Source organism: Colius striatus, chromosome 14 (genome assembly GCF_028858725.1).
Source record: "Colius striatus isolate bColStr4 chromosome 14, bColStr4.1.hap1, whole genome shotgun sequence".
Classification (NCBI taxonomy): domain Eukaryota; kingdom Metazoa; phylum Chordata; class Aves; order Coliiformes; family Coliidae; genus Colius; species Colius striatus.
Genome location: NC_084772.1, coordinates 7961848 through 7974474, shown reverse-complemented (window position 1 = coordinate 7974474; position 12627 = coordinate 7961848). Strand labels below are relative to the sequence as shown.

Genomic DNA, 12627 nt, shown 5'->3' with positions numbered 1-12627 from the left:
CCCTGTTCCTAAAGCCTTCCCTCATAAGGAAGATGCTCCAGTCCCTTGTACTCCAGAAGTTCTCTGTCCCTCTTGAGCTGGGGAGCTCAGAACTGGACACAGTATTCCAGATGGGGCCTCACCAGGGCAGTGTAGAAGGGAGCAGAACCTCCCTTGACTTGCTGGCCACACTCTTCTTGATGTATCCCAGGATGCCATTGGCCTTCTTGGCTGTGGGGGCACATAGCTGGCTCATGATTATTGTCAACCAGGACTCCCAGGTCCCTCTCCACGGAGCTGCTCTCCAGCAGGTCACCCCCAGCCTGTACTGGTGCATAGGGTTGTTCTATGTGCTGTTTAACAGTTACATTGTGGATCGACATCATAAAAACACTTCTTTAGAATTTGGTAATTTATAATAATTTGGTTTAAGGCAGAAACACTTACTGGAAATTTGCTTGCATTAAGTTACTACTTTAACTTAAATAACTAGGAGCTAGAGAAGGAGTGAAACTAGACTAGAATATAAAACATATTTACTTAAGACCAATATAATGATTAGAAGTGAGAAAATAAGGAAGCTAGCTTAATGAATATTAATGCTTCACTCTGCTGTTTTACACTCCTGTCTTCTACTCTCTTCTGTTGAGTTACTTGATGGTGCATTTTACATCAACAAATGTATTCTTTTAAAGTGATGTGTTTTGAAAGATCATTAAAATTAATGACTTGTGGGTTTTGTAGAGGATGAGATTAATGACATCATTTCAACTGGCAGCATTTGATACCCAGGTGTACTGCTTACTTCACTAAAATTTTAAGAGATGAAGGTTACCAGGTAGATAGTGCTCTCCTCAGAGGTACATCACAAGTAAGATGATACCTACTCATTGCATGTTTACTAATCAGGTTAACAGAAGATTTTTTTTTTCCCTCAAGAGAACAGGAGGGAGCAGGAATTATGAGTTTAGTAAAATAAAAAGCCAAACAAAACAGTTATTAAATATTTAGTATTATGGGAGAGAGCAGAGGTGCCATAGATGCTATGTAGTCACTTCTGTGTATCTCATTATCTATGAGAGCAGAGGTGTGCTCTTAGGGCTCCATGGAAAATGATGACATGGGGGAATCTGATCAAGCAAAAGTATGCTAACTTCTACAAGGCCCTGGAAAGACCATCATGCAGAAGTATGATGACTTAGGCCAACATTTTATGGCTTCTTTTTGTTCACTGTCCATTTCTTCCGTAATTTTTAAGGTAATGATTGATATTAATGAGCACATGCTTAAAAAATAGACCTCTTTTACTGGAACAAAAGCTCAAGGAAACAAAATAGTTTCTTTGTGATCTGCTTCTTGGAAGACTAAATCCAGAATGACAGCTTTTATAACAACATAGTACTGTGCAGAATTCTAGCATTCTGGGCCAGGTTGCAGCATTTCTCAGAGCCATTTGCCCTGTGAGTTCTAACATGATTTCAGGGGATCTCTCATGAACAGAACAATATTTTCAGGATCTCTGGGCTACCTAGGTAGTAGTGTTTGTGAAATCTTAGTGCAGAAATTGATACTGAGGAATTCCTAAGGTATGCTTTTGTGGCTTAGTTACTTTCTGATAACTAATCTCAAAGAATAACATTTGGGCATGTGGAAGGCCAAAAAGAACTGTCAGCTTTTTTAAGAATAGGAGGTGAATTGCTTTTATCACCATAAAATAGCTTAACAATAAAGCTGATGAATGCAACTAGATGTTAATTTTCACAGTTTATTCTCTGATTCTTATCTTGTGCAAAAAGCTCTGTAGTGTCAACTTCCAGTTCACAGGTTGATGCTGAGAATGCTGGCTCTGTGTTCCTGGTATGTTTTTGCAGGTGAAGTGAAAATGGCCATGAGTGCAGCACGCCAACATTTTAGGACTACATCCTTCTTTTTCACCATAACTATTGATCAGTGGCAGAGAGTGTTTGTAGAGAATCTAGGGAGCTAGACTATAATGTAAGGTCAGTGATGTTATGGTGATGCTAGAGCCTTTGGAATTAATAGAAGGCAAAACCATGACAGGATAGTTATTGTTTGTGGTTTATGGGGTGAGGGGGATGAAGCTGGAAAGGTCTACTAATAAGAGAGTAAGAATGCTCTTCAAGGTCTTAGTAAGTGAAATTAGTTCCAGGTCCCGCTGGTGTCCTTTATTATTACATCAGCACCACTGGACAGATGTTTTTGGGTCTGAGATAAGATCATCTACATATCTGTGGCATTGCTTCTGTATTACTCTAGACACATTGGAGCTAGACATAATTTGGGACTGAAGGCAGCTCTTGAGTGTCTGGTATCTGCTTTTCTTGGGTGACCTCTGGCATATGAAAGTTTTCTGTTTGTTGGTGGAACCAAGTGATAACATTCCTCTGTGGGTAGTGAAGGGCTTATTTCTCCTTTCTCGTTTCCATTTTAACTTTTTTAATCATGCTTGATTGACAGAATGTTGACATTCTAAATATTAATCTACTTTGTAAAAGGATTTGGATATGAACACCTCCTTTTTCTTTCCCCTGTACAATATATTTATCTCCATTACATTTTTGTCCTAAAGTATGTCCAGAGCATTGTAAAATAGTACCAGGTGCATTGACTGTCACTGATAGTGTGATTGACTCCTTGCTTGGAAAACAACTTCTGTGCTCTCAATAGTGTTTTAGATTAATTCTCTACTTGATTAATAAGTACATATTCTCAACACTTCAGCACTTTGCATATAGTACGTTTGTCATTAATTTTTTATTGTTATTTCTTGAACAGGATTTATCTGTGGAAGGCTACAGAGACTCCATTGGTGATGAACATTTCCATCTAGAAGGTAGGTAAAGAACAAAATTTCTTGGTTAATATTAAGGGATATTGGAGTTAAGTCAGTGTACAAGTAAGTATGAGAACGCATATATGAGCACAGTTCTTGAAATACTGATAAGTTGTTTTGCCTGCAAAACTGTTAAGATGAGAATAGAGTGTTATTTCTGTATCTCTTACCACTGTCCTTCTAATATTGAAAAAAGTTACCTAGTTGTATAATAGGGACCAAGTGTTGTATTTCAAGGTGTCCCAGTCTTTCCAGGTACTTCTCTTGGCATTGGTAGCAGTAGTGAATATCACTGTCCCCAGCAGAGGTGGTAAATGCCATCACTGGAAATGTTGCCATTCGATTTTGTGATATGCTGCACACTCTTCTGTGTTTCACAAACCAGACTTAGAAACTGCTGCATTAATTTCTAATAAAGACCAGAGGCTTGTACTCAATACATTTCTCTTAAATGTGAGTGGCATTATTATTGCGACAGGTAACCACTTTCCAAGGCTCATGTAATCTCTTCCTCCATGATCAAGCCTCTCCTTGCAGTGGAGATGGAGTAATTGTTGTGGTAGGAAAGGCCTTTTGGGGAACCTTGAGTATGGACATTGTATTCTGTGTGACGGAGAACGCATCTGAAGTATCTTGAACTTAGTTGGGCAAGTGGGAATTGATGGAAGGAAGAGATTGATTTGAGGACATTGTTGTTCATTCTTTTAAAAAAACAAGTAAATGAGACTTCAAAACCTCTCTGGGAAACTCATTTAACAGCGATTGTATGGGCTGTGTGCTAGATTTATGTTACAGGCTGATGGAAACAACGTGCCCAACTTTATAGACCAATGAACCATGTCAAGCTTAACTTGGAAATTTCTGTCCTTTTGTAATCCAGTTATTTGTTTCTGGTGGCAGAGACTTCTCTGTAAACAACACTTGAAAGATTCTCTATGTTAAAAATGTCTGTCTTCCAATTCCTTAACTGTGAAATGTGTTAAATTAATCCATGTTTCTATCATTTCTGTAGTTACAAAGAACATTCCCTTCTATGTGCCTATGTGCCATACGAGCTCAATTTCAGGTGGTGCTTGTAGGCTACAAAAGCAAGACATACTTGCCATGATGGAGTCAGTGTTTGTTAAAAGTGTTTCAGTATTTAACTTCCCCATAGTTTTCCTTTCTGCTCACAGTAGGACATAACAAAGGGTAGCTTTTTAGTTTTGAGAATTATAGGAGAATCTACTTAAGATGGGATATTAAGTGTTAGTGAGAGGAATAATTTAATTTTTCTGTCTCTCCTTGCCTCTAATTATTTCTCACCTTGTTGTGCAGAATTGTCTTGCATAGCAAACATAATATAAAAAATATAATATTACCAAACAAGTCAGCAGCAAGATTGTTTTTATTTGAGTGTCAAACCTTTTTGGCTGCTGTAATTTCAGTCTTTCAGCAGTTTTACATCATTGCTTCTGATGCATCTCATTTCTTACTGAGGAGCTGAGTTGTGAAAACAAGATTCAGATACCAGCAGGTGGGCCTTTCTTTGTATGCTGCTACTGGGGAAGAGCTGTTCTGTGGCATCTTTCCATCTGGGAGGCAGTGCTCAGGCAAATGTGTGCAGATTGACAAGGCTTGGTCCCCATCCCTTCTGCTCTCAGATCATCAGGCTATGCTTTCGTGTTTTCCATGCTGGGGACAGTGTCAGCCACTTGCCTCTTTAACAGGATATTGAAAATCTCGTCATCAACAGATGATACTAGAATCATCGTGTTAAAGCAGGATGTTTTTACCCTCTTTGTATAATGTCATACTTTTTACTGGCATAATATTTTTTGTTGTTTGCACTAGAACTACCTTAAGATTGTGATGTTAGCATAAAGTGAAGCCAAAACATGACTTGAGACCTTCCTTGGGGCACAGCTTGAATTCTGTGTGGCTTAGGTACAGGATGACCATTGTAATGGTCTTTTCTACTCAGAAATATTTTGCGTGAAAGTGTAATTACTACTCTAGAAAGTATATTAATCTTTCCATCTCAAATAGTTTTTCTGCCTTTATTTTTACCACCTCACAGTCTTTACATATGTACTGGTGTAACAAATGTATGTTCAATGATTATACATTCTTATTATGACATCAACATCACTGATAACTAGTTTCAGAGACAGAGAGCTGTAACACACTGAAATACGGTTGGTCGGGCTGAGCTCAAAAACCCTATGAATGGCAAAACAAAGACTTGAACCCAGCACCACCAAGTACCAGGCAAGTGTCTAATCAATGGACTATATTCTTTCTTCATAAATACACAGTAGGGATGGAAAAAAATGGAAAAGAAACATTTCTCAGATTTGCAAAAAAGCACAGCAGGTGCCACAATTCTTCTGGGTTAGGGGAGAGCTATAGCCTTCACACTCAGGGACTTCATTGGGGAATAAATCTGTTCTTTAGAAGACTCTCTGTGAAAAGACAAAGTGGCAATAAGAGAAATAATTGAATTCCTTATTTTGTTTTACATAGCCAAGTTCATTACCTTTTTTTTTTCCCCTCCATCTCTTTTTTCCCCCCTCTTAGCTGTCTGAGCAGTACAGATAAAAAGAACTCTCTTTGCTGGATTTAACTTCTGTGTTGTTATGTAAAGCTTGATCAAATCCTTTCGTCTTAACAGACTTAACTGGCCAACAGCGAAAGGCTCGGGATTCTGGGATTAAGATTGTATTTGGTAAGAGGACTGGTGCATTAGTGCTTTCTTTTGAACTATAGAAAGAACAAAGTAAACATCAAAAGCATTAAGCCATGAGAGCGGATTGTTGACTCAATGTTGCTGCATGACAAGAGGTTAGAACTCAATAGTGGTGACTCTGTTTACTGAGTGCTGTGCAGAAAGAAACAGTTTGACCAGTATTGTCTATTATATGTAGCACCTGCCTTTGATTTTGCTGTAAGCAAGTCACTAAATTGAAATTTTTGGATTTTCTCTTATGTGGTCAGTGATTTCCTTAGATAAGAGACACCAGCGGAAACCTCAGTCTCTTCTTATGTTACTGTATTTCCCTTCTTCCTTTTTCATTAATAACTCCACAGTTGCGCATGCTGGATGGATATAGGTTCTGTAGTGGATTCATTTACAACTTTCATTCCAAGTTTAGCACTGCTTTCACGCTGCATTTGAGAACTTAGAGTACTTGTGCAATCTGCTGTGGCTGTGTATGAACTTCTCATTATTGAACTTTCTTGTCCATCAGTTTCTGCACAGGAAGAATGTGCTTCATCACCCTTCAGGTCTAGGATAAAAGAGCTTGCATTTTCTCTCCCATGTCCCTAGAAAGAATAGTAAGTTGCCAGACTGAATGACTAGGGATGTCTCTGGAAGAAGTTACAAAAGCTCACCCAGATATTGGGAGATATTTTTCATTTCATTTTAGTGGGGAAGCTAAACTGGCAGGCAGGAACTGAGTGTAGCATCAAACAGCATGTCATTCTTCCTTCATGGAGACATGCAACTGGCTCAGAAAGATTTCTACTATTAATGTGTTCAGTAATGTCATCTGAGTTCTTTCATTTTTCTTAGAGGCATAAGTAAGCTTTTTAATGAATTGTTCAGGAGTCCTGCTCTTGTTTTCCAGAAACTTTTTCATCCTTTCCCTGGACCTTTCTGAGAAATTTTCACAGGAAAAGCCTGTAGACCATGGGAGCTTTCTTATCTTGAGCACTCCATGTCTTTATGAAGTGAACTGGGGTTCCTCCACCTTACCACTTGAACATTTAGAAGCTTTTCAGAGCAGCCTGTATTGTCACTGCTTGTAATATCTGAATGAGAAGTAGGAAAATGTCTCACAAGCTGATTGTGGAAAAGAGACAATTTCCTACTTGTCTCAATACAAGCTCTTTAGAGCCTGGTAGGATACAGCTATCGGTCTACTTCAGCTGCCTTGTGGAGTTCAAGGTGAAGTCCTTACGCTTAGGAGACACCTAACCTATCACCCCAATTAGTTATGTGATAATGTGATTTCTCATGTCACTGTTCTCCTGGAAAGTATGACTGAAGTGTTTCTACTAAGCAGAAATCTTGCATCTTTGGGAGATCAATCTAGTCTTGTACCTGTCAGAGGAGCTGCCTCTTACACTGATAGCAATCTATTCTCTGTTTTATTTGTCAGACGAGGATGATATCTTTATTGTTATTCTCTCAACAGAAAACTGGAGAAGATCCAAGCCTTCCTCGTGCCTTATCTGAACATGATATCCAAAGTCATGCTGAAAGTAGTGACAGAACTTGACCTGAATCAACAAACCCATTTTTTGATACATTTTCTCTAACAAGATGTATCCAAATCCCTAGATGTAAGATGTTCCCTCATCTGGTACCAGAAAGGGCAAAATTATTCAGGTCTTCTTGCCCATATATATTAGAGAGCCTTCCAGCAGAGTTCAAAGTACATGTTGTCACTGGAAAAAAAAAAATCTATATCAGTAGAAGAGCTACTTGTAGCACTTTTCACACATTTACAAGACATTATGGAATTTCTAAACCTGCAGCTAAGGCAGGTTGTATTCATCAAAGCAGAAAAATAATTGATCATAGTATTAAAAGTTGTTCAAAATGTTACTAGTATATCCACTCAGTCCTTCCCCTGTTCAGTTATGATGGTTATTTATTTATTATTTTAAAGCTTAAATCATTTCTATGGATTATGTACATGAAATTCCCGTGGATTTATAGAGAAGATGTGTATTGCATCTTGCACACAGGCAAAGTTTCTTTATCTCAGCACCATTGTACTACTGGTGCAGGTTTGGTGCTTCAGAGAAAATGAAGGTCCTTCTTCTGTCATGTTCATAAACCAAATGCCTGTTCATAACTGATGTTGCAGACAGAGTGCTAATAATTCTACCTTAAAAGTGATCTTGTGGTCAATCTTCGGGGCTGTTGTATGGAAATTGTTGATAATCCTGCTCACTTAGATTTGCTATTCCATGAGTATAGGTTTTGTGATCAGCTCAGACTAGAGATCCCTTGCTCACTGGCTGTATGGGTTTTTTGGCTGTCAAGAGATTTTTGCTGTGCCCTTTCCTACCACTCAGTATGACATGACACGACTCCGAGAAATATCTTCAGCTTTAGGGTGACCCACCAGCACCAGGCAGCATTATTGGGCAAACAGCTAGCCTCTACCTAGGCTGCAAGCTGATAAGCTTGTTACTGTGAATTGGAAAGAGTACCAAAGAACATGAAGGAGGAAAAAAAAAAGGAGCAGTGAAGATTGCCAAGAGAAAACTGCTTAGTTTGGCAGTTAGAATAAAAGTCACCAAAGAACTTGAGACTGGTAGGATTAGCAGCAGTTTTCCTGTGGTCATGCACAGATCCAGGAAATTATAAGAAGCAGGTAGGCTGTTTGCCATGAGTGGGAGGAAAATCTTATGGCATAAGACACTTAAAAAAATTAAAAAAATAAAATTGTACAAGTGTTTCTTAATATTAGCTGTTCCAGTTGAAGGGGGTTGGTATTTGGATCAGAAACGTTTACTTCTAGAGCTGCTGTTTCAAGTGCAGCCAGGTCAGTAGTGATGAAAGACTGTTGCCATCCAATGGTTGTCCGTGGCTTCTATGTAATGAGTTAGTGTTCTCCAGGTGTTGCCAAATGGACCTTTACAGTGTCTAACAGCTCCCACCCATGTTGGCAAGGGAAGCACAGAAAGGCAGTGAAAAGTGGGCTGTTATATCACCTTGGAGGGTGAGCTTTCCTCCTTTCACTGAGCTGCTGCTGTGTGCAGGGTATAGGCTCTGCTGCTTGTGCTGTGCTTGTTCCCACATGTAGGGTATCACTCTTTAGCTGACAACCCACTAGCTCCTATTGATGCTGTCTAACAATTTTTGATAGATGATGTGTTTTGTCTATGGTTTGAGAGTTTTGTTCTGAGTTATTAATCCTCTGCATTAGACTAGGAAGATCATACCTGCTGTGAGTAATGGTTTCACATTGATCTCTTTGGTTCAGGGACACAATAGCAAAGCTGAGAGCCTGGGATTTCCTGTATCCTTCTCTGTCCCTTACAATATGACAGAGAGGATTTCAAAGTATAGTAGACAAGAAAACCTTCCAAACTTACAAATGGTCTCTATTCTTTATGGTGACTGAAGAAAGCCAAATGTTATTATTCATTTAATTGTGTGTAATGTATAAAAATATTTCAGTAGGAAACTGAGGTAATGAAAAGGGAAGTGAACAAGCACCTCAATAAAGCAAAGAGTTGATCCTCAGTGAGCACCTTATGCATGGAAAACTTTAAAGTTATATGCATGCTTGGTGTTTATAACAATATCGATTTTCTATACTCTTTCCTTCCAACTAAGACTGGTAGCTTTTCCTTTCACAGAAAAGCTAATGCTCTGAGTGGTCATTAAAAAGAGAATCAATTAACAATAAGAATGTCCATTTACTCTGAGCTCTGGGGTAGTCATGAATTAGTTTACTTGGAGGCAAAAAGTCACCTGTGTACATAGCTATTGAAAACCCATGACTATGATTCTCTCAAGCTACTTCTCTTATAGCACATGAGAGCCAGGCTATCAGAGTGCATGTGGGAAGCAGGGGAAACAAAGAGCAAAAGGACATAGCTTAGGGAGATGTCATCAAAGGCAGGAGGGCTTTTGCATTTGCCTTCCACATCCCAAAGTGACTGAAGAATCAGAGTGGAACTTAGTCAGCAGACTGAGAGTGCCCAACTGATTGCTCACATTGGTGAGTGAAGCTTGAGGAAAGCTACCACATGTCAGGACTGAGATAGGGGTGAGAAATGGGTGCCAGTGATATGAGGTTCATGCTTTGTGCACGAGGTTTGTAAGGGCTGTACCTTGGTAACCTAGACTCACCAAATCAGTCTTAGTCATTGGTGTTTCCCTTGGGCTGTCAGTGTTGTGATTCAGAGGAGGAAGGAGCTGTGACATGCAGACAGATCTGGGTGAGCCGTTCATCCTGTATAGGCTGAGTACCAATCACGCTGAGTGTGCTGGAGTGCGTGCTGGTGCACAGCTCTACCATCACAGCCACCATGGGGCTACGCCTGCCAGACCCTTGCCACCACCACCCAACTGGGTTACAGCTAGCCACGTCTGTCTGCATGTCCTGCTCTCCTGCCTCTGCAGTGGTGACTATTCTGGGAGGCAGAGTCTGCCATCAGATACACCTTGGCAAACTGATGGACTTGGGCGTATCTGTGAGAGATGGCTGATATAATGTGCATGGTGCAGAGATAAAGCTGCATTACTGTACATGTGCAGCAGTATAAAAATGTACTTGAACTTTGCCCCAGGACATCCACCACCAAGAACAAAGAGTGAAATATGGGAATAAGTCAGGAGTTTGAAAACAATCTCTCTGGAAACATGATGAATACCAGTGGTTTCATTTATGCTACTTGAAGAACAAAGGTCCTTTTCTACTTTTAATTTCCCAGCAACGATTATTACCAGTTATTTTTCTTGTAGCTTTGACCACAGTTCGTGGAGGTTTTATTAAACATGTTTTTGAAAAGTGAGTCAAAATGCCATTCTTCTCTGACTCTCTTGTGACTCTCTCTTTTCTTTTTTTTAATCTTTCTTTCTTTTTTTTTTACCCTTGTGAAACTAGAGCATATTTCCAGGCAAAGATTTGGGGTCAGATAATACTCTCATGCTGGTGTTCGTGGAATTATTCTAGTTTTGTGTTCTTGCAATTGAAGAAGTTTTTGCTCTTGCCATTTCAGAAAACAATATATTTGTTTCAAATCCCTTGCCTTTACATGAAACATTACATTCATTTTTAGAAACATTGAATACTACATTAAACAGGCATTATATCCTGCTGCAACTCACAAATACTCCTAAAGTTACCAGTTTTCTTGAATTTGACTTGACCTTGATGCAGGCAGACATCCCGGTTTCAGAGTACTCCCTTTGCCTGGTTTTTGGTAGCTTTCTGGAACAGGATTTTGTTGATCCCATGTGCATACTACTGTAAGGCCCTTCTCTCCTGCCCATAGGGATTTCATATCCCAGAGTGTGGCACGTGAGGATGCAGTTGATGACAGGATTAAGCAATTCCTGCATTTCTGGGATGGAATTTAGGAGCCATTATTTTATATAGCTAGCTAGCTAGATGTAAAGCTAGATAGATGCCTGAACCTTCAATCTGGATAGTTTATACACAACAACCTGTCATCCTGTTGAACCTTACAAATACACAAGCATGTTACATGCAGACCTATAGAGGCAATTTCCGTGGAAAGCGTATTGCTTTTGCCAGTTGCTGTTCCAAATTCAAAGTGTGTATCAGTCAGGGTGCTTTTGTGTGCTTCAACTCCACTTCTGCTGCAGTAGCTACAGAAACCCAAAGTTTTACCTCACCAGGCAGAACAAGTGCCCTTTGTTACCTAGACAGATTACAGCTTTTTCTAAAGTCTGCTCTTCATAAAAGCCCAGCTTGAACAGTGGAAATTCTGACTTGCCTCAGATACTGAGGAGACTTTTATAGTTTCAAGTAGCTCCAGGGTTATATTTTAAAAGTTGAATTTCATCACATGTTTCAAGTTTGGTAGGAAAAAAAAAGCATGATATTTTTAGCAGAAAAAAAGTCCCTCACACCTTTTTTCTTAACAGATGTTTCATCTCAATCATATCCAAACCTCAAAGCACAAGTAGCAGTCAACCTTATTCTCCTGTGGAGAAAAAGGTAAAATGTCATTTGTTTGGAAGAGGTGATTTTGGTGGATTTTTTTCAGTAACCACAACTAGTTGTGAGTAAAAGCAAATAATAAATGCAGCTCTGTGGGGTTGTGGAAATGAACCTGAAGCAACATTTTTGCTCTTGAAAGAGCTTGGAGTCCAGCTGCTCTTGGTAGATGGAAAGTCCCAACCCCCAGCCTTCCAAAAAAATAAAAATACCAGTGATCAGGGGTTTTTTTTTGGTTTTTGGTGTTTTTTTTTGCTTTATAAATCTGATCCAGCAATTCAGGTCCTTCCACCAATAAAATATGTCATACAAAGGGCCCAACTCGGTACCAAAAAAGATTTAAAACTGCAATGGTAGTTAAAAGAGAGGGAAGGAATAGTAGTGGTAAAACAAAATATCCAGAAGTGCAATAGTTGCTACCCAAGGAATTTTCACAGGGCTCTGGAGGAGCGAAGAGCTTTGCTGTGCCTTGCACCTGGGGCTGTGCACGGGGCTCAGCACTGTTGGGGGAGTGGCTGGGGGGAGCTAGGGCAGCCCCCAACTAAAAGATTTATTTAGGAGGGAGTTATAGTCCCTCTTAAGGATTTGGAAGCATGAAGCTATTTTCTGTTTGTTATTTTAATGAGCCTTTACAAGAGAGTGGAGTCATCCAGGTGTGGAAGGATATTCTTGGCAAGTCAGTGTTGGGATGGAGCTTGGTCTCTGTGCCTGCTGCAGGAGCTGCACTGAGCTGAGCACCCACCCGCCTGCCCAGATGTGGAGCTCAAGATGAAAATACTGAACCTGCTACTGAATGTTAACTTTGAGAGAGTTGTCAGATATTCAACTGATTCATCCCAGCCAAAATAATGTCACAGTACAGGTCCACAACATTGCTCTCTATAAAAGGCTAGCTTTGTGAGGGTCAGAGTGACATTCTTTCTCATGAGAAGCATTCTGATGAAATGAATCTTGCAGTTCAGACACCTTTAGAGGTCCTGTTATCATAGCAAAGGTGGTGGAAACACAATTTTCCCATTGAACATCTAAGTTAGATGGGAGCAAGCTGATATCAAAGCCTACATTATTAATAACATTACCTCTTCAGCCTTCGTTTGA

General features: G+C 39.7%; 1 protein-coding gene across 1 annotated transcript in view; it reads left to right on the top strand.

The window, feature by feature from the left end:
• The window catches only part of NKD1 (NKD inhibitor of WNT signaling pathway 1), a 108873-nt gene that overhangs the window by 65614 nt on the left and 30632 nt on the right, over nt 1-12627 (top strand). The window contains exon 5 of the mRNA XM_062007669.1: nt 2776-2833. Within this exon, the coding sequence (XP_061863653.1) occupies nt 2776-2833 (58 nt within the window). The remainder of the gene's footprint in view (nt 1-2775; nt 2834-12627) is intronic.